The sequence below is a fragment of the Stigmatopora nigra genome, chromosome 14, assembly GCF_051989575.1.
Source record: "Stigmatopora nigra isolate UIUO_SnigA chromosome 14, RoL_Snig_1.1, whole genome shotgun sequence".
NCBI classification, from domain to species: domain Eukaryota; kingdom Metazoa; phylum Chordata; class Actinopteri; order Syngnathiformes; family Syngnathidae; genus Stigmatopora; species Stigmatopora nigra.
The window spans coordinates 7,992,316-8,014,208 of NC_135521.1; the positions used below are offsets into that span (position 1 = coordinate 7,992,316).

At 39.2% G+C, this 21,893-nt stretch overlaps 3 protein-coding genes and 2 long non-coding RNA genes across 13 annotated transcripts in view; 2 read left to right on the forward strand and 3 right to left on the reverse strand.

The window, feature by feature from the left end:
• prom1a (prominin 1a) overlaps positions 1-2,023 on the forward strand; it is a 28,440-nt gene extending 26,417 nt beyond the window's left edge. For all 6 annotated transcript variants that reach the window (XM_077732381.1, XM_077732383.1, XM_077732385.1 and 3 more), the window contains 2 exons: positions 1,002-1,053; positions 1,531-2,023. Coding sequence is in view for 1 of the 6 variants with exons in the window: in XM_077732387.1 (XP_077588513.1) it covers positions 1,002-1,026 (25 nt within the window). In the remaining 5 variants the exon portion in view is untranslated. The remainder of the gene's footprint in view (positions 1-1,001; positions 1,054-1,530) is intronic.
• Positions 2,024-3,576: 1,553 nt separating this feature from the next.
• On the forward strand, positions 3,577-13,009 carry LOC144207132 (uncharacterized). Its single transcript, XR_013328578.1, has 8 exons — positions 3,577-3,634; positions 9,188-9,293; positions 10,166-10,366; positions 11,428-11,569; positions 12,453-12,537; positions 12,628-12,704; positions 12,771-12,818; positions 12,883-13,009. It is a non-coding gene; the product is annotated as an uncharacterized LOC144207132 (long non-coding RNA).
• Positions 3,803-10,473, reverse strand: anxa5a (annexin A5a). The gene is made up of 13 exons (XM_077732388.1): positions 10,358-10,473; positions 10,258-10,292; positions 9,805-9,889; positions 9,178-9,272; positions 8,563-8,676; positions 7,360-7,450; positions 6,444-6,523; positions 6,112-6,162; positions 5,521-5,614; positions 5,094-5,189; positions 4,955-5,013; positions 4,591-4,713; positions 3,803-3,918 (listed from the first exon to the last, which is right to left on the reverse strand). Exons 2-13 carry the CDS (start codon positions 10,258-10,260, stop codon positions 3,859-3,861), a joined length of 951 nt encoding a protein of 316 aa, XP_077588514.1. The 5' UTR covers positions 10,261-10,292; positions 10,358-10,473; the 3' UTR covers positions 3,803-3,858.
• Positions 13,010-13,021: 12 nt separating the features above from the next.
• LOC144207133 (uncharacterized) lies at positions 13,022-17,108 on the reverse strand. 4 transcript variants are annotated; one of them, XR_013328582.1, is made up of 11 exons: positions 16,518-17,108; positions 15,254-15,340; positions 15,091-15,177; positions 14,397-14,475; positions 14,233-14,302; positions 14,081-14,164; positions 13,920-13,996; positions 13,760-13,836; positions 13,612-13,676; positions 13,505-13,523; positions 13,022-13,094 (listed from the first exon to the last, which is right to left on the reverse strand). It is a non-coding gene; the product is annotated as an uncharacterized LOC144207133 (long non-coding RNA). The 4 variants fall into 4 exon arrangements; XR_013328580.1 differs by lacking the exon at positions 13,022-13,094 and having other exon boundaries at positions 13,191-13,523; positions 15,254-15,616; XR_013328581.1 differs by lacking the exon at positions 13,022-13,094 and having other exon boundaries at positions 13,200-13,523; positions 15,082-15,177.
• Positions 17,109-18,105: 997 nt separating this feature from the next.
• ccna2 (cyclin A2) lies at positions 18,106-21,753 on the reverse strand. Its single transcript, XM_077733469.1, has 8 exons — positions 21,256-21,753; positions 20,341-20,578; positions 20,163-20,269; positions 19,310-19,533; positions 19,025-19,229; positions 18,835-18,948; positions 18,635-18,768; positions 18,106-18,562 (listed from the first exon to the last, which is right to left on the reverse strand). The coding sequence occupies exons 1-8, from the start codon at positions 21,460-21,462 to the stop codon at positions 18,511-18,513; spliced, it is 1,281 nt and encodes a 426-aa protein (XP_077589595.1). The 5' UTR covers positions 21,463-21,753; the 3' UTR covers positions 18,106-18,510.
• Positions 21,754-21,893: the final 140 nt, after the last annotated feature.

The window sequence follows — 21,893 nt, forward strand, 5'->3', positions numbered from 1 at the left end:
GTACTCCTGAATTTTTGTTTCCCATCAACTATCACTTCTCTTATTCTTGACTCTTCTCATCTTTACAACTTTTTTCCATACAACATTTCCATGGTTTTGCTCATGAATTATGTGGACCAGTAATATTACATTGACCTCCAGCCTTCCATTCACATTCCACATTCCCTTCCACTATTACTAACTCTTTCTTACATTAATACTAACTCTTTATTACAGCTTCTTTCAGCTTCTCGGCGAGTGACAACGTGGTGACAAGTATAATTACGAGCATTTCTTTTTTACGTTCATGCAAATACTGCGCGAGGACCTTTTTCTTCTTTTGGTCTCTTTTATTTTGCATGAAGCTCATTTAGCGTAATTGAATGTGCTTCCCGATGTCACATCATCTGTTTCCACTGAGCCCGAGAGGCCATTTTACACAAACCAATACGGAAATTTCAAAGTGAATTACACACAAACACATACCAAATGATGCCTATGCTTCAGTGCTCCCTCGTTTATTTCTCCATGTCATTTTATGGCAGAAAGATAAACGAGGTGATGCGCAGCCAAACGATCGCCAAATGTGTTTTTGTTGATTTATTGATTTTTTTTTTTTTTTTTAGGGAGCAGTAGAAAAGAACCACTAAGAACAAATTTCACAAACCGCATTGTTGGAAAAGATTCACCTGCATGTTGTGGCAAAAACATTTTTATAATATTAACTGCAACTATCCTATGCCTGTTTGTACTGTACTATATTTTCTGGAATATACATTGCTTCTTTTATTTTCTCTGGTCAATTAATGCCTCATGATAGTCACATAGTCGCATTAAAATAGCATTAGTCTTTACTTCAAATTCAAATGACTTAAAATGTATTGAATATTTACCTTACTGTCCATTAAAATTATACTTTACTCCCTTAACCGCATGTTGTACCGTCTCAGACTTCATAAGCAAAGTTTAGTTGTAATGGTGGCGTCAATGTGTAATTTTTTTTTTCACTTTTATCTCCGTAGCTGTCACGATCTCCACTGGAACTAAAAAAAACGGCGAGGAAAAAAGTGCACGGTGAGTTTTACGTTTGTTTTGGTTTTTCCATCGGTGCAATACATTCACAGAACAAGCTTCGATTGTTTGGATCGATGGTAGCTAATAAAACCTCTTCAGAGGCCACGCTGTTCACGCGGCCATTTAACGAGCAATTTGCTCCTTGACGGAGCCCGAACAGAATCCATTTATGTTTACATGCTGTGATAACAGATTCATTTAAATGGCGTGTGCTTTTTTTTGCCCTGAGAGACATGTTGGGAAACACATGTTTGTACACAAAGTGTGTAAAAGTACAGGATTCATTGGTGTAAAAAGGGGGGAATTGTTGTGTTAAATGGATGAGAAACTGATGGGAAAAGAAAACATCATCCAATATGATGATATTAGCTATTCTGTTTTTTTATGTATTTTTTTTCGCTGTCTCTTTCTTCTACAAGATTGCAAATATTTGAAAAAATAACTGACTTAATTCTCATTTGATCTTTTCATGTCTAGGAAATCAGAAGTCAACAAACAAGGAACTTTCCACAGCTCCTTCATCGTTTTTTTTTTTTTTTTTTCTCTCATCGTTCCTGCAGGGCATCAATGGGTCGCCGCCGCTTATCTGTTTACATTTTTTCGGGACGTAAAAAGAAGAAGAAGAAAAAAAAAGCAAATATTCCAAGTGGACTGCAATGTTTTCCTTACAACAACCAAAGTGGTCAAGTAACCACGTCAAGGTGACAACACGTTCCTAACACAAATTGCTGCCTGTTACATTTGCAGCCTGCTAGTGTCAACAAGGTGAAAAAAAGAAGTGATGTCCTGTTTACAAGAATACACAAAGTTACATCATGAGTGGGGATATTTTGGGGCTCGTTGCGAAAAGACTCTTTGCCTTTGACGTTAGCATTTACTGCTTTTTAACCACTTAGAAAGTAGTTAATGGCAGCCAATGAATGAAAACATCATTTTTGTTTTTCTTCTGGCCAAGAGCTTGGAACCCCCCCCCCCTATCAATGAGTTTATTGCCAGTAGATGTCCAATCTATTTGAAGTGGGAGTTTGGCAGCAAATGAATGACAATTCATATGATGCCAGCCTCTATACTTCAAATGGTTTACATGTCGAGCTTGTCAATGGCAGCCAATGAGTTTGTACAATGTTTCTTGAGGATTTTTTTGTTGGTTTGGATGAAGTTGGTTGTTTTAATTCAATTGCAGTCACATTTTGCACATTTGTCACTTGAGATCTATACGTGGACCAAAACACAGTTTGGGTGAGGATCTGTCTGGTGTTTTTTTGGCACACTTTTAAAAGCACTCAGAAAACAATCACCTAAAAACAATCAGCGCCCGCAAATCCATCAAAAGTGGAATTATATCCCTGACAGCTCTGTGATAGAAGTTCTCAAGTTAGGTTGTTTCCAAGCCAAATTTCTTTTTTTTTTATATCTATATATGTACCTGTAGATCTCAGGTTTTTCCTGTTAATTTACACTCATTTTAGAATAATTTGATTCACAATATGGATTCATATATGGAATTTGAAGCTAGAGGAAGCGAATGTACTCAATTCCCTTCCATTTGTACATTGAACGCTAATGCCAACACATCCGCTTAATGTCGCTTTCGTGTTTACATGCTCATGGCTGTTAAAGTGAAACAAAAACATACACACATAGAGGACAATCTGTTTATGATGCGCTTATTTTGGGGTGTCAATAAAAAATATAAGTGGGGGGGGGGGGGGGGTGGAGTTGTAAGACCTAAAAACCTAGTGACCTTCTATCAACTGAAACTGCCAGTCTTGGACAAACAAAATAAGCTCGGTTTGAGTTTTAGTCTTATCAAAAAATATATCATTTAGTTCATTAATAAGATTTGGAGAGCATTTTTACTCTACTGTTCTCTTCTATTTATGCTACTGCAGTATGTTGTCTTAAAAGTGCCCTAATTTAGAAGCTTTTACAGAACACTTGAATTGAATCAAATGTATATCCCCGCTTAAACTTTCTGCATAGCAAAAAGGCACAACAAATTAGTACTATAACTTCTTCTGAGCTATGACTATAAAAGGCCTTTCTGCTAGTGTGCAATTTTTTCTGGTTTAGAATTTATTTCTACAAAATTTGCTCTTTTGAGGGTTTTGGATGTGAAACATTCAAAGAGGTGACAATGCTTGGTTTTTCTTAAGTGCTTCAACATGTAAACTGTGAATAAAGTTTCATTTGCGCTTGCATTTATATCTTTTTTTTTCTTCTTCCAAATGTAAACCATTTGCGGATTTGTGCAGATCCACATTGCACCTTTGGATGTCACTATTGACTTAACTAAATGGCGTCACTTAGTCAATAATTTAGAAATTTTAGGGGCTCTTCCATTCCCTCTTTGGAAATAAAGGGGACATGGAAGAAGAAGAGAAAAAAGGAGAGTAGAATAATATTGGGTGCTTGTTTTGTTTAAATATGTTTCTTCTTTTTTCCAGATGTGTTCTCCCTCGCTAATTTTTAAAAAAAAGTCCCGAAAGTGACTACCAGCATAGCAAAATATCGAGATCCTTGAAAGTACGAACTGCATCCCGTCTGCCGCCAAATGCTCTTTGACCTTCGCTCCATTAAGGTAAGGAACTTTTATATTCCAAAGCAGCAGTCATATGTAAACTAATGATTTCTCAAACTTGTGAACAATAACTTCATTTAATTTTATCTCTGCAAAAATCCTCTTGTACTTTTCTAGAATGAAAACACACAAAACAACTTTTATTACGTTGAAGCTCACTCCTAAGCCATTTTTTTTTCTAATCCAATGTTGCTACATGACCAAATTCAACAGTTGGCTTGTCTTCAATTCCTGGGGCCACAAAGGTATAGCAAACACTTCTGGTAGTCCCCAGACGTGTCCTCCTGCACACACAAAATGGATCTTTGTCAGCCCTAGCGTAGGTTAAAGATTCTATGTTGGAAACAAATCAACTGTTACATGAGTGCCTGCGTGCTTTTTGCTCTTGAAGGTGAGCAGAGCCGCTCGGGAGGAATGTTCATGTCTGTGCTGGGCTTTTACGACCTGAACTGCAACACTTTCACAAGTCTACTTATTTGGTCCTCAATATCACATTCCTCAAATCGCCATTTGAAACCAGTGTGCACCGATACCACACAGCGGCTCATGATATCAATGCTCATTCAGACTCCTTTAAATGCCAATGACAATACTAAACGTCCAATCCTTCCTTCCCACTCAAGTGGATTGGATGTATCCAGAGGTGGACGCTCTTGCTCTTAGTGGTAGTGTCCTTTTCAAGGTTGTTATTATTAAGTCATTCAGTCATGTTATGTCAACTATAATCGAAATTCACAGAGAAATGGTGGGATGCCATACGATTGGATGTCAATCATGATCTTGCTAAAGACAACAAGAACATATGACACAACACCAGCACATTATTTGTTATTTCTCCCCAGATACAGATGGCATACGAGTATGGGTGCAAGACTAATTGAAACCGTATCCCTGTTTTGAACACCCATGCCTCCTTAGAAAGATGAGAGGATGTTTTGCTCCGTCAACACTCTCACCTTGACGGTCTCATAGAGAGAGTTTCCGTATTTGCGCTGGAAACAAGTGGCGATGTCCAACATGTCCTCCTCACTGCGTGACACCAACACCCTGACCAGGGTGCCATCGTCCGTCCCGGCACGCTGCAAAACAATGACAAAAGCATATTTCCATTTAAAAAAACAATCATATTTCCAGAAAGAAAAAAAGCAAAATCCCATTGTACAAGCTGGATCGATGCTTGTAATAGTATTGGTACCGATATGGCACTAACATGATATCATCAGCATCGGGGAGTACTAAGAAAAAGCATTTTTCAGGATGTAGTTTCCAAGCACATAAGTACCGATACTTCCATTGTATCGCCACATCACCGGTACGTACCCTCATGGATCTGTACAGCGACTGGGCAAAATAAGACGGAATGCTGCGGGCGCATTTGACTGTGGAGGGAAAATGTGATTGAGTCAGTCATAATCCACTTTTGAATGATGATGATGATGATGTGAAATTCAGTTCCCACCGATGGCGAGTAGCAAGTTCTCCAGGTTTCCAGCTGTCTCGCCTTCAATGCTGGCCTCCATGTCGCGACCGTACAACTTTTGGTACACCGTAAACACTAAACATGGAAACAGGCAGACATTCTCACATTGTTGATAAGCATAACAATATGTTAAGATTTACTATGACAGGTTTTTTTTCTCTGAATATTTACACCAACTTTTTATTAATGCTAGGAATATCAAATATCTGAATTTTAGACTAAAAATGGCATATTTCATTGAAGGATTTATTTCAAACTTCAATTAGGGTTCGAATTAAATGAATTCCAATGACAGCAATACGTGAGCAATATTGCATAGGATTAATATATACCATATATAATAATAATATATACCATTATCTAGTTCTCAGTTTTCTTTTCCATCATTCTGCAATCATACTCTTACCTCTACAAAGATGTTCTGCACTTCTATTTCCAAGAATAGAGATGAATTTCTCTTCATCCGTGCCAAACTTGCCTTCGCCCGCCGCATACAAGTCCTGCACTCACAACAATCATATTTTTGATTATTATTATTCTCACACTTTAGGGGGTGGTTTGAAAGCTTGAGCAACAGCTGGCGCCAAAGCCCTGGTGGAATAGTTGTTCATTAATATTCTGTGTGCAATTTTTTGTAGCATTTCTGGAGGCCTCCACTTGCCAGAAAATTGCTGGGCTGGTAAAAATGGGAGCATTTCAAGGGTTCACTCCTGGAACACCACATACATTTTCATCCATGACATTCTAACTGTGGTTGTCAGGGGACATCAATGGACCAATAAGCCCTCATCGCCGTTGTCCAAACACTGAAGCCTCAAACTGGCGCCAATCTCATTTCATTTATTCACTCCCTTGTCGTCATTTCTCGCAATTTCCACATTGTGATTGTCGCAGTCACACGGGTACCACAAATCCCAGGAGGCTACGCTCTGGCAAAATATGCCAAATAATGCTGCTGTGCATGTGGGAAATAGACAAAGAATTTTAGTTTCCATACCTTGGCGTCTTTCTCAATATTTGCCTCATCCACTCCCTCCTCCCTGTTTCCCTTCTCGCCATCAAAAAAACACACAAAAAAGAGGGGGGGGGGGGATCAACAAGTGTCTTCAACCATTTTTTTTTCAAAGAATGTGATAGCGGTACAGATATCATACAGCAGGGTACCGTCTGCCAAAAAATGATATCTGTGCAACACTGGTGGTAATACAAACAAAGGCAGAAAGGTGGAGATAAGCCGTTGGCTAATATCTTACAATATGCATTAACTTCAGTAAAATGTTTGACAAATGTATATGAATACATAAACATAGAATAGATACAAGTGCTCACCTGCAAGAGGATGACAAGGAGCCTCTGATAGTATCCAGAAGTGTCGTTGCAGATGTCTTTTTCTAAATTGCTGCCAAACTCTGCAACATATGGTATTTTCTTGAATACAATGATACATTACCACTCTTTTCTTTTGGTATTGCCATCCTTTTCTAGTCTCATTTTTCTTTAACCTCATATTTTCTTGGTCTGGGTTGGCAAGTCATACCTTTTAAAAGGTGTGTATGTACTCTGGTTTATTTTATTTTCTCACCATTTCAAGTTTTGTTTTTTATGTGCAATTTTGGAACCATTTTAAATGGGAGGGTTTGTTCATTCACCCCTCTTGGTCTGAATAAATTAGACGTCCAATGCCGTCAATGGTACTGTCACATGAGCATTAACAGCCAGTCTTGCTGTTTCAAATCAATTGATCGCCATCCAAAGTGTGCATCTAGTTAAATATTATGAACAATTATTTGCTCTTAAATATTCAAAAAAAATACTAAACAAGATTAACCTTTATGCTGTTTTTGGTGAATTGAGTAGTTTCATTTTCCCATGTGGCCTTTCAGAGACCACTCACCTGCTCTCAGTGATTAAATTCTCTGTATTATGAATTAAATCTCAGCACGTAACCTTTGGTTCAATTTGTGGACCGCGTCTACTGAATCTGTAAAACGTTCCTCGCGCCACTTCCTTAACGAATATTTCAGAGCATGCTTCGAAAGTGTTCTGAAAAAAATTCAATTATCACTACTAATGAGCCATGCTGATTACCATCTTTTTTTACAGTCACACGGTTCAATACGCTCAGTCACGACCGCAACACCTGTTTGGCTGCTCTTTTTTTTTTTTTTTTTCCTGCACAGGAATGCCAGTTTGTAATAATGGCGCAATAAATCAGAGTCCAAAGCGTGATTATCGATCGGCTTACCTTTCTTGTAGATCTTAACGACGTCTCTAAGACGTGGTCCACTCCTGGAGGCCGAGATCTCAATCAGCGTGTCGTCATCGGTCCCGACGCCCTGAAGTGATTGCGATAAAAAATGGCAAAGAAGCGACTGTTTTTTATGATTCCTATGTTATTAGAAACAATACCCATGACAATTTTCCCCTCCGGCGGCGCCGAGTCGAGTTGCCACAGCGACCCGCCGCACCTTCAATTTCAGCTTTTGTATATTTCAATAAGCATCTTGACACTCCACTCAATGCTGAATGCGTAAAGCCTTTGTTTGGATGGATTATTATTGCTTGACTGCATGCAATTCTATGATCGTTATCTCCACTTACTTGACTTTCTATGTTTAATTTGATGGCAGTATACAAAACCTTCATTCCATTTGAACTGGGAAGGCTCTTCCCATTCATTTGGAGTCATTTTAGGGTCATTTGTTAACGCATTGGTTGCCATGGACGACGATAGATACTCTTTAAATTTGAACTGAAAGTAAAGTGGAAGCGGTTTGCGGTTCTGATTAATTTTTTAGGGGTTTTTGATATCACTTTCTTGTTAATACATTGGCTGCCATTCATGGCAATGGGCGTCCAATCAGTTTTGATGAGGAGAGGGCAAATGAACAATGGTTCATTTATGCTGAGGAATATTCTCAATAGCAAATGACAAATGGACTAAATAGAAGGTGGCACTTTCTTAGAAATCAAACGCTTCAAGCGAATTATTCACGCAGCCTTGAAGGGAGGCAAAGCCATTTTTAATCAGTGCTTTTCACTCGGAATGGTTGACAACACTTAATAGCGCTTCTCAAAGAGCACATATTCCCTTTCATTAGGTGCGAATCACCAAAACGAGACGGGAAATTTACGTATTTGGCTATCATTATTGAGATGTTTTTGAAAGCCTTTTGACACGACTTGAAATGCATTAAGTCATCATATTTATTTGCGTTACAGTGACACATTTTGGAGAAAAAAAAAAGGTTTTCTGCCATTAACACTGCTGAGTGTCCAATCCGTTTGATGTGGGAAAACATTCACTCATTTCCTCAAATGCATTGGATGTCTATGTGTGATAAACTCATTAATGAGAGGATGCAATACAAATTGAAATTTTTGATGAGCAAATATGCAAAATGAAGTGAACAATCGATAAGTGGACCCGGCCGATGCCCCAAATTACCTTGATGGCTTTGTGCAGAAGCATGGCATCGTACAAGACAGGCGGGGTCATGAGGGCCACAATCAGACTCTCGAAAGACCCTCCAAGCTCCGACTTGAGAGCGGCCAGCAGATCCTGCGGGAGGCAGCGCAACGATTGATGATGCTCGCTCTAGGTAGTAATTGCATTTGTATTGAACCGCCTTGCGTTTCATTTGGAACGTCCCCTCGTTAAAGGAGGGAAACAAACGAGGCCGTATTCCATCGCCAAGGCAACTTGACGTATTGGAAGAAATATTGGCGACCAATTTAGGAGCAGAGCATGCGTATCAGTATTTGGACCGATTTGATTTATTTTTTGTACTCCCCCTTGTTTAAAGTCAGCATCGTCCAAAGTAGGTAGGGTTGTGATAATATATCAATAAGATGATATATTGTGTTACTCTGTAGTATCCACTGACCGTTCTTTGACGCAAAATTCATCTATTTGAATGCAGTTGTGAACCAGGTGGAATTATTTGCACCTTCTGCCATCTAGTGAGAGCTTCTACAGTCATTTCATAACACTTGGTATCCAATGAGATGAACAGGTGTGCAAGTAAAAGGAGTCTCATCCACCGGTGGTTTCGTGTCTCACCTTTCCATAGGTTGTTTTGTACGCCGCCATTATTTGCTGCCGCTGATCGTTGCTGCGTGCCGCCAGAAGCATGAGGACCACATCTTCATCTGTGCCTGAAAGACAAATGGATCAAGGTATGAATTTAATAATCAATTGCTGGTGAAAGTTCACCATCATTGAGACTGATATACCACCATATTTTCTATCCCAAAAGGTGATCCATAAAATTCCACCTAAGTATTATTTTGAAAGAACTCAGTTTGATAAATATTGCTACCAAAATGTTGCCCCACATCCAATAGAATAGCATCTATAGCATTAATGGTCGTCAATGGCCTTCCAAACCATTACTCCCAGTTCAAATGAAATGTCTACTATTGTAATGATAAGTGTCACATTTAGAAGACTATCTTCCATTAATGGAGACCAATAGTGTTGGAATTTGTGTTGCATCGCTTTATTAAATATACTAAAAGAATGCAATGTTACTTGAAGATAAAGCAATTGCTTCAAAATTGGTCAGAAACCAATATAAAGTGATTGGCTGCCATTGACAGCATTAGACATTCAATCCGGGGGAGGTCCAGTATCACTGTAACACTACTTGAATATAAACGAAACACAACCGCGTTAAGGAGGTCTTACCGAGGCCTTTCATCGCTCGGTGGAGGATTTTAGCGTCGTGTTTGGCATCAAAATTGACAAAAGGCCGAACGCTTCCTCTGTACGCCTGCCGAGAGGAAATGACACATCTGCTCATTCATTTGTTCACCACATGGTTCCACATTTAGCCACCAAGTCAAATAATTGGAGCATTGTATTCATCAGCCATGCCGTAAAAGGCACCCTATGAAGTGTCTTCGTTTTTGAGGGCAACAAAGCAAGGATGAACAAAAACACTTTGGATGGCGCTGGCACGGGAAGCTATGATAATAAGATCATTAAATGTATTATCAGCTTTATAAGAGTAAGGGAGTCATTGATCTTTTTTCACTTTATTACACAGCGGCCATCGATTTGCTCCTGATTAAAAGCCTTGGATCTAAGATTTGGTGATAACAGCTTGCCTAGAAAAGGAGAAGAAATCAAAAGACTTACCATGTCGAGGGGCTGACGTTTGAGAACAGATCACACTGATAGAAAAAAATGATCAAGTCAAATGGTGCTCTCAGAATAGGAGGATGAGAGAAGTTCTTACCAGTGGGAGGTGAGTACTCTCTGGGTGAGGGTTTTCTCTTGAAATGGCATCTGCGAGACAGGTGAAGGGAAAGCTGAGCTCGGAACGGTGTCGTCTTCCAGCAGTGCCGACCTCACGGGATGGCTTTTATTGTTTAGGCTTTTATTTGTTAAAAAAATGACCACGACCATGTGTAATAAGGCTTCTTTTTCTTAAATGACCATTTATTATAGTAAGGGTATTTTTAAATAACCGTATACAGTAAGGCCTTTTTTACATGACCATATATAGTAAAGCTTTTTTCTCACAAAAAAGACCATATATAGTAAAGCTTTTTTTCTTACAAAAAAGACCATGCATAATAAGGCTATTTTTAAATAACCATATATACTAAGGCTATTTTTAAACGACTGTATATTAAGGCTTTTGACCATGTGTAGTAAGGCTATTTTGAAATAACCCTATATAGTAAGGCTTTTTATTTAAATGACTATGTATAGTAAGGCTTTTTAATGACCATTTACAGCAAGGGTGTCAAACTCAGGTTGGTTCGCGGGCCACATAAACATAAATATTGGATTAAAACAAATTCAGTGATTGTTTTTAAAAAGGGGGAATCGGGAAATATAATGTACATCTATAATATTTGAATTTGATCCTGAAACAGAAAGTTGACACTCATGATTTGCTTTCTCGGGCCGCACAAAATTAAGCAGCGGGCCAGATTTGGCCCCCGGGCCGCAACTTTGACACCAGGCTTTTTTTTTTTAAATGACCATTTATTGGAAGGCTTTTCTTTTTAAATGACCATGTATAGTAAGGTCTTGTAGGACTTGTAGGACATCCGATTGGTGGAAAAGGTGTCCTCTTTATAGTTTGGAATGAAAACCTGCACCCACTGCGGCCCCTTGTGGAATACTTCACCCACCCCTGATGTATAGTCAGGCTTTTATTTTATTTTATTTTAATTGAAAAATACCATGTATGGTAAGGCTTTTTATTTTAAAAAATTACCATGTATATATAGTAAGGCTTTTTTTAAAATGCCCATGTATTGTATGACTTTTTTTTCTATGACCATGTATGGCAAGGTCACAGTTCAAGCGGCCATCTTTAAAATGGCGGATAAGCCAGGAAGCAGCGTTTCGGCAGTGGACTGCAGAACGGCTCAGACGTGACGATCTACCGAAGAAAGAGCCGTTAAAGTTCTCACCGGACAATGCAGCGCATTCGGTAAGTTGTCTTTTTGGGATTTCGAAGCCCCAATTCTCATTATAAGAGTGCTTTTTGACCGTAGCGTGCTTCGTTCGCGTGGTGTAGCCACATGTGGATGCAGACCGAAAATGTTTGCAAACAAATTGGCTACGTTGCGTTACCTCTTTGCGTTTAATGTTCAAAAAGAAATCATTGCATTGTGTGTTTCATTCCCTCAACGAAGACTGACTGCTGGGAAACATCAAGTATGTGGCCATAACGGCCATAAAGGAGCAGTTTGTCGGCGCCATTAAGAGCTGTTGGTCAGCAAAGTGAATCTTTTTTTTTTTTAAATACTAGCTTCCAATTCCTGTATCAGTGTGGTATTTAGATACCAGCGATCAGTATTCACGGCTTTTCTAAATTAGCTTGTTTAGCATCATGATACACTAAGTTTGAATGAAGACACTTTAACTGGATTGGCGTTTTAACTTTTATTAGCAAGTGGATAACTCGCACCCACACAAGTGCCATCAAGTGGAGGTGTAAGGAATAAACAGTACACTTATAGAATACTATATACACTTTTGCAATTCACTTTCTTTAAAGAATACGTCAGGGTTTGGACCTTTTCACATTTAGTTTTAAATGTGATTTTGACAAAACATAAGCGAGAAATGCATTTAAATGCAGTGCAGGGGTCATTTTTGACTCATTTAAACATGGTAACATTTCCTCAGTGTAAGAACTATTGGGGATTATTTTTTTAAATGAATGCATTTTAAATGATTTGACTGGAAGAAACTTCCAGGGTGAAGTTGAGGCAAACATTGTGTATGACAGGACTTGCGTTTCAGGTCATTTTATTATTTTCATGTGATGTGTACTAATGATACTCTTTGTATTTGTCTCTTCTCTTCAGGGTCCACACAAGTTTAATGCTGAAGAAAGGTGACTTAGGAGTGTTGCACATCCTTTGACACCAACATCTCGATGGACCTGATCTAGTATGTTTTCCACATCTGAATCAAATGATCAACTCGGCAAGCTTTCCAGGAGCTTGATCATGATCTGAGTTTGATTTGGGTGTGTTGGAGGAAATGGAAAATAGACTGAATGGGGGCTTTTGGGACTAGCTCTGCAGTGGACAAAATTCAAACCAAGCAACTGAAGGGTATGTCAAAACTCTAGTCCCCCTCCCTTTCCTACTGTAGCTTTAATGTTGCCTTTTTTTTTGCAGTGGGATGAAGGTCTCCTGACTGAGGAAAGGGGAGATGGCACTTCTCATGTTGGTAATTTTTTTTTTAATGTTAGACTTGGTCAATTGTGACTAAACTCCTTTTTATTTTCAGAATTCCATCCAGTACCAAGAAGACATTCTTCATCTATGGATGGAAGCATTACCTCTAGATGCTGGCTGGTTTATGGGACTTTATCTCAGCCCCTTTTTTTGTGGAAAATAAAGCCTTTGAAATGTAATTGTCGTTTGAAAGTTTTTATTGTAAGACATTTGCACACTTAACATTCACATTGAAAACATTTTGGTTTGGCTGCTTTCCTCCCCCTGTAGATAAAAATACAGCACTTTAGATTTTTAAAAATTCTGCCCTAAACATTTAGTCATTTTTTTTATTCATCACTTATAATAATTTTTAAAAATTCATTTTTCAATTTGTCTTTTTACAAAATACTTAGAATATTTTTTTCAAAAAAAGGTCGTAAAACACTTAGTCATTTTTTTCCTTAAAAATACTTATAATAAAAAAATTAAAATCAGAAATACTTAGTAAATTTTTTATTTTGAAAAAACATGAAAAAATACTTGGAATATAAACACCAAAAAAAAAAAGGAAAAAAAAGACCATTGAGGGTCTTGGGGTCTTTTTTCTCCAAGTGTTTTGACAAAGTTAAATGACACACAAATCTCTTTTATTAAAATGACTGGTTGAAGAAAAAAGATGAAATCCTCCTCACCTTCGGGATTGGACATGACCTATAAAATAAGAGGGGTTTAGTAAATTGCAACTTGAGTAAAAAAATAAAAAAAAAGAATGTTGACAGATATTTTACAATTAATTTACCTCTATGAAGAGTTCAGAGATGATGCATTATCAAGAGGGCAATCTGGGAAGAGGATCACTTGGACCTGCAGCATATAAAATAAGATGGGGTTAGTCAGTAAAATGTGACATTAGGATGTTTTGACTTAGATAGTTTACAATAAATTACCCTCTGAGAAGACTGCCAGCAGAGTTCAGAGATAGTGGGCAACCTGGTAAGATCACATTATCCTCCAGAGTCTGGAACTGCAAATAAAATAAGATGGGGTTAGTCAATAAAATAATGTGACATTAGGATGTTTTGACTTAAATAGTTTACAATAAATTACCCTCTGAGAAGACTGCAAGCAGAGTTCAGAGATAGTGGGCAACCTGGTAAGATCACATCATCCTCCAGAGTCTGGACCTGCAAATAAAATAAGATGGGGTTAGTCAATAAAATAATGTGGCATTAGGATGTTTTGACTTAGATATTTTACAATAAATTAACCTGTCAGAAGACTGCCAGCAGGGTTTGGAGACAATGCATCATCTTCAAATGGGCCACTTGGTCCTCCAGAGTCAGGACATGGACCTGGTGCGTGCATATAAAATTATGTGAGAATAGAATGTTTCGACTTTGATATTCTACAATAAATTAACCTCTCAGAAGACTGCCAGCAGAGTTCAGAGACGATGCATCATCATCAAGTGGTCAACCTGGGAAGATCACCTGGTGTGTGCAACAAAAAAAAAGCAAAAGTTATCATATACCGAGACTGGAAATTCAACAGACATAAGGTGGGGTTTTTTGTAACTAGTTTTACTTTGATTTGGCCCAGTCTCCTCTCCCCTCAATGGTGTGCATGGTCCTGGACACACAGGAATAGCTGCATCTTGACTTCACTATTTGGGAAATGTCAAACAATTATTAAAGGAAAGACAAATTGTACAATAAATGATCAAGATAAAGAATGAAAAAAGTTAGTGCTCCGTGTTAATTTCTCCTTTCCAGACAAAGCAATTAAATATGCAGACTGACATTAAAAGCTAGGAGAAAGTTGACTTAAATGATGTATAAATGTTTTTATTTTTAATAGAATTATAAATTGGAAAAGGGCGTTTAGTATTCGCAGTGAAAACTATCATTACATACAACACACCAGGAACTAAATTGAGCCTCTGGGTGTCATTTTTAAATGAGCCTTCATATAACAAATTGTCAGTTGATAGCTCAGCTTTGTTTGATTAAATTAAAGGCCTTCCCGACGTCTCAGTAATAGAGAGAAAACGGACAAAATATATTTCAAGTCAAATGGAAAGCGTCCCCGTGACGCTATTGCTAACGCTAGTGACATGCTGCACACAGGCGGTGGGGCGATGTCGACGTTTTGTTCAATCTGGCATTAAACTAACAGATTTAGTGGCGTCTTTTGCTCATTTGATTCCTAAAAAATCTCCCGGTAGCCTGATAAAACTGCAGTTAGGCCAGTAAATTGGTTTTGGGCTTACCTGACTTACCTCGTTTGGCTGCTAGTCGCTCGACGGTCAGCATGAAAATGACTGCTCCAAGGGACGCGATGCTGCGCATGTGCGTAATTTAAGCACCTGCGTACACAACCGGCGAAACCACGCCCATATTATTCCGCCACATTGAATGTGGAAAAGATGGTGGCTTGCTTACCGTGCTCAACGAGGTGGTTCGTCCTTCTACTCAATGTCCATGTTTTGAAGGTGACGTAGAATAGTCGTGAATTTTGTGGTCTTGAAGCTATAAGACAGTATGCTTTTTTAAGAACATGTATAGTAAGGCTTTCATAAATTTGAGAGCATTTGGGACTTGCTGTGGTTTAATTCAACGGAGCTCTGATAGGCATCAAAATGCACATATCTGCACATCTTCATGAAAGTGACTTGTGAATAGCATCTGCTGCTAACACAGGCGAGCGTTCAGCCAATTTCCTTTGTGCTCAAATAAACAAGATGACTGGGCAGCTAATAACAGCCAGATCAGATTGAGTGAAGATCCAAGAAAGACTTCTGTTCTCTGCACAACAGATTATGTGGCTGCTTTTTTTTCTTTTCTGGAGATATTCATTCAATTATCACTGGGGAGTTTCATTTCACATAGAAATAAAAAGAGGAATATGGAGACACAATAGTATGTTGTTCATTTCAAATCATTATGGGATATCATCAGCAGGGGAGGAAAAAAGGATAGCATCTTTGGTAATTAGATGCAAATTAATATTGTCCTGGATAAAGTCTTGTTTGGTTGGAAAATTTAAAAGAATTCGGGAAAGTGGGGTAAAATGCATTCATTTTCTGAACCTATTTATCCTCACTAGGGTTGTGGGGGGTGTTGGAGCCTAAAACAGTGAACAGCCAACTGCAGGGCATGGGGATACAGACTCCCCACAGGTGGACTGACCTGGATTTGAACCCAGGACCCCAAAGTTGTGAACTTGTGACCCCATTAATTTGACCTAATTTCACATTTTAAATGCTAGAAATCAGGACAAAATTCATTACATTACATCATTTAATGTAGTTATGACAATATGTTACATTACAGCCTACCCCATATTACTTTAATCAATTTATTTTTTCCCAAATAAATAAAAGATACACAGTATGAGCACTCCAATCCCTAGAAATACAACAGTTGACTATATCATATTAGCATGTTAATATTATGGCTTTGTGTGTTTTTTTTTAATAAATTTACTATTTCTCCCTCATGTTTTGTTCATTGTTAATAAAATTACAATTTGTATTTCCAAAGATTTGTTTTATTGAAGGGGGTGGTCATTCCTCAACATTCTCACTCCAGGCAGTTTTTGAGATGCTGTCCAATGAAATAAATCCAGAAAATGTCCAAAAAAAACCTTTATCATCATCATCCTTTTTTATCAGGATGAAAGGAGAAGAATAGCATGAAAAAATACCTTTGAATTCCCATTGTCATTAAGAAAGCAGCTCAAATCTTGCAACGAGCAACCTGTAGGTCCAACAGATCCATCACATTTGCCTTTGCCTCCATCAGTGCATGAAGAGAAGAAAAGAGACAAGAGTTGTTTGCATTCACAGCGCATGCCGGAGCTCCTGATCCGAGACGACGGCGATGTTAGCGGGGCTCTGGCGGAAGGACCTGGCCAGCTGCAGGGTGGCTTTGCCCACCGAGTGGCGCAGCTGCTTCATCAGCATCCACAGCAGGAGCATGATGAGCCCCAGCAGCCCCAAAAGCATCGCCAGGTACACGCTCACGTTCCAGCCCCAGTCTAGCTGGAGAGGCAGAGACGTGGACGCCAGGAGGAATTTACGAGGGGCTGGCATATGAACGACACACAACCTCCTGAAGAAAAATTGAAAAATAAAAAGGAGGGGGGGGGGGGATAAACTTGTCAAGGATGCTGCTCAAAGGGCATTCCAACAGGTATCCAGAGAGCGCTAAGTGATAAAATTGCCTTCTCTGTCCATAACTGAAGTGGACATTCTTCTTTCTTCTCTCTCCTTGTGCTCCTGTCTCACTCTGCTTGACAAGGGGGACTAGGGGGGAAAAGAAGGGACGGAGGAGGAGGGACTGGCATGTCACACGTCACAGGGGGAGAGAGAGAGAGAGAAAATTAAAAAAGATCACAACAAAATATATTTCCCATGCCGTTTTCCTAAGACAATGGCGGCCAGTTTCACAATTCAGCATTGAAATTTAAAGAAGTTTGGACTTCAACACATTACTGGTATCAGTACTGATAATACTGCACTAAAATGTAGTGTACAAAGACAGATTTACCATGACATAAGTAACCTAAATACAAGGTTTTCCATAGCATGGAAAGTGAAGTTTATAAGTGCTGCTAACTTTACTAATTTCATATCAGATTTACGGATGTTGACATTCCAAAAGAAATTTATTTCACATACCCCTTATCCTCACAAGTCATGGGGGTGCTGGAGCCAGGCCCAGCCAACAGTGGTCAGTAGGCAAGGACACATTTTAGCCCGGTGTCCAGAAAATGCATTTCAGTCAACTTCACTGCTGCGTTATACTGCCGTCTGGTGGCACACAACAGAATGACAGCATCATTAAAAATAAACAGTTAAGGAGCAAAATCTGAGTGCTTCAAATTTACCTTTCTTGTCTCTTGTGACCTTTGATTTGATAAAATTTAATTTTTTTTAATAAGGATGTTGACTGCTAGTGTTTAACAGATAAGGTTTAAGGTCAGGAACAGCAGCGCTTGGAATGATTGGACATGTGATTCGAGCACACAAACATCTGATATCATTCCCCAATTGCACAAGCCATAAATTAGTTTGATTAGATAGGACTGATGTTTGTGAAACTAATTTTGTCCATGTAATACAACCATTTAGAAGCTGCTTTGAGACAGTGGTGACATCTTAAGGTCATCCTCCTTCCGTCCATTATACTAATGTATAAAAAAAAGGCATTTTAAGATTTTAATCTCCTGTTGGGCATCATTACTCATGTTGAGTAATTACAATTGTCCATGTGAATGAATTAGAACATAGTTGAACTTTAAATGTTGATTTTATTTACAAGAGCCTTATTTTACAGTGCTGTAAGATGAGCCGACAAAGAAAAAAAAAAATTGTCGGTCATTAAATGCAATGAGAACAGCTGACTCCAAGACTGACAAATGTTTAATGTGTAAAACCCACTACTATGACACAACTAGGTTGACTTTGAAAAAACCCAACAAGAACAACCCAGCAATTACAACTGCTTGGTTATAAAACTCAACCCGGATTGGGAGGAAACTACTTATTTTTATATATTGGTCAGATTTTTAAAACCAGATTAGAACCATAAAACATTTAGGGAGGGGCAAAAAAAAAAAAAAAAAATCGGATGTACTTTCTGGAAAGTCAGAATGGGGAGGGCACAACACTAAAAATGGGCCAAAAAAGGGAGTGTTAGTCAAACTGCAGAGTCGTTGGAGGTTCAATGGTGGAAACTTCATGATGCCTGAAAATAAAAATGAAGCATGACTTTTCAATTTAGGGTTTACGCACATGGTGGGCGACTATTAATTCTTACTTGGAAGACTTGTACTTCTCCTTGACAGACTGCTGAGGATGCTGTGGTACGTTCAGGTACATCTGGTGCAGATCCTTCACGCACAGCATGAGGTCCTGCATAGCATAGCCCGTTTTCTCCACCAGTGACTTGGGCTGGAATATGTGTGGGCCACATTTAAGCCACAGCCTTTCTTAATCATTCATTTCATCTCAACATACCCATGATGCACCAGTGATCGTGTGATTGGCCAGGAGGTAAGCAGCAGCGGCTGTCTGAGAAGGAAGATACTTCAGGAAGGGATCTGAATCCACCAGGCTGAGCTCACCAAGGTACTGAAAATAAGAGATTACATTCCCATTTAAAAAAAATCCCTAAAAAAGATCATTCATTTAGCCTTTAAGCAATTACCATGGCGAGGCTCTCCACTTGTTTGCTAGCAGCGTGGTGTAAAAAGTACTGCGTGAGAAACTGGTTAATGGTGGGTGCAGCCATATCAAAAGAGAGAACTTTAAGCACCAACTGCTCCATCCTCAACACTTGCTTCTTGGTGTAAGTGTCATCTGTGATGTACACAAATTCTGAAACCTCTGGGGGGTAGATTTCCTCAAATTTGCTGTTGGGTGGAAACGCAATTTAATGGGCAGTAGGGTGGAAGGGGAAAAAAAAACTGCAGGCAATGTTGAGACTACTTACGATGCTAGTAGCATGGCAGCAGTGCCCACCAACTGCAATTTGCCACGCAGCACCGACATGGATGAGAGAAAGCGGTCGATGTAATTGACGGCCAGGTACAAAGTCTCACTCTGGAGCTTGTACTCCTCGCCCACTTCCACCAGCCAGTCCACCAAAATGGCACGCATGCTGTTGGTGATGTCAGGTTGCTTCTTCATGTAAGCCACCCGTGGCCTACACTTCACCTAAGAGGCAATTCAGTCATGTTAAAGTACAGCAAGTCATTTGCAGTGCTACATTTTGAATTTAGTTGAGTGATATGACAAAAAATATTAGTCTTTATTTCAAACTCCTGTGAATGAGTACATAAATTACTTTCCTCTTTATTCAAATATGATGGTAACTATGTTACCTTAATTTATAAAAAAAAAAAAAAAAGAGTATATGAAATATGGTTTTAATAAGTATTTGTTGCTCTTTTGTGCATTAAAGATAGGACACATTCCTTGCACTATGAAAAGTAAATAAAATCTGCAGAAATATTGACAAGTCTATTTTTATAAATTTGCCTTCAAACCAAAAGTTGTTGCAACATTTTCAGATGAGAAACATAAAAAGTATAAGAAATGTTACAGGTTGTCCTCAAGTGACAGTGTTTTAAGGACATTTTCCACTATTATGAAATTAACAGCTTTAAGAATTTCTATTTGCATGCAATTGGAACAGGTTGCCACAAGAGTCATTTTAAAAAGTACTTCGAAAAGGAGCATAGAGCCCATTTGGATGGAATGCACCCTATAGGACTCATGAATACCAAAGTAGTGTTGAATTTACGAGAAGACTCATGTTTAAACCAGGAGGCACATTTTCTCACCTCCATTTCCCGCAAATAAGTGTGAATCTCTGCGGCATATTCAGGCACCTCCAAGACGTCAATGATCTTCTCCTCACCACCGACAATGGACATGTCCATTGGAGAATCTATATTGGGATTGGGAAGAGTTTCAAATTAGTTAAAAACAGAGCTTTGAAAACGTGGTCTTATTACATACCAAAACTGAAATCCATGTTTCCTGCAGGGATGTCGAGTGGGGCCAGAGGCTGGCGTAGGCGGGTGGCGGCATCGTGGATTTTCAGTGGAGTGTCCTCAGCGGGTTCCTGAGCTTTGACAGTGGTGGCTGTGCTGGACTTCTCCTGAACGGAGGCCTGGTCAACGTGGATCTGGAAGGCTGGTGGTTTGGAGGTTTTGCCAAGATCTTCGTTTTTGCACACGAGTGGTTTGAAAGATTCCTGCAAAACATATTTTAAGTTAGGAGAAAGGCTCGTGGACATGGGATCTCTATTTGGAATGACTAGATCTACATAGTTGTGTTGGCATCTATACTTTTGATGGTGATTGGCATGCAATACGTCTGAGGTTTGAAGACAATGACTGAATTGCAATGCAATTTACAGAAGCAGATTTCCAATCCATTTTGAGATCACCGTCAAAATGTTAAAATACAGTTTGCTTGATGGAAGTAGACTCCTAAAAGTATATTTAGTTAATGAAGAAATCTAACTGAATTCTAACTAAGTCTTATTTGCAAAACTGATGCCAGGTGATAGCATAGACTTTTCATTACAATGAGCAATAGTGGTTCAGAACAAAGGTTTAAAAAGAAAAAAGATTAAAATATACAAGTTTGCATTAAACGCGCAATGCATCGCTAATATATGTTGCAGAGAAGTTTTAAAATGGCGGACAAATGTGGTCAGGTTTTTGTTTTATTCTACTCGTGCATTTATTAATGCATCGTCGCGTTTCTTAAGCCCGCGATACAAAAGTCCCAACCCATTTTTTAAATTAATGCATTCCGCTGAAGCGGCTTGAGAACGTAAAAAAAATGAAGCCAAGAAAAAAAAGAGATGAATTCATCAAGAACACATCTTAGCATGCAAGCTAATGAATGGCTAGCGCAACTAACCTGCTTGTGGGCGCGCTGGTTCTGGGCTTTGCCCCTCTGGTTGTTCGATAATGCTCCCAGCACGGTCCTGGTAGCCGCCGACTGCGGCGCAAAATTCTCCTTATTGTCCGCGGCGTTCGGCCGGGACTTGTGCGAGCCTCGGAGTCTCGACAGCATGTTTTCTTGGTCCCCTAGCGTGCTGGTTCCGTTATCGTGCACCCCCGACATACTTTCCGCTGGCTTTGGATTTTACTCGATCCAGAAAACTAAATGGCTCTTTTTGCAGTGTTAATTCTCAGGGGAACAATATCAAACAATACAGTGGCTAATGCTAAATGCGTGGGAAGCACTCGGGGCTGAAGGAGCAAAGTTATTGTACGAGATGCAACGTTAGGGCGCCATAACGTTTAAAATTGACCAACCTGCAAAGACGCGGCGTACCGCCGATCGATTGTGGCTTTGACTACACTAACTCCCTCGAATTTGGACTTCCTTTTCTTTCATTCAAGCAGCCCGCGAGGATTGAACGAGCCAATCGGCAGCCGTCGTTTTTGTTGACGTATGATGACGACGGAAGCCGACGGGGACAAAGCAGGTGATTGGATATTCAAACCCGGTTCGCTCATCAAGATAAAGTTCTCGTATTTTCCTTTTCACTA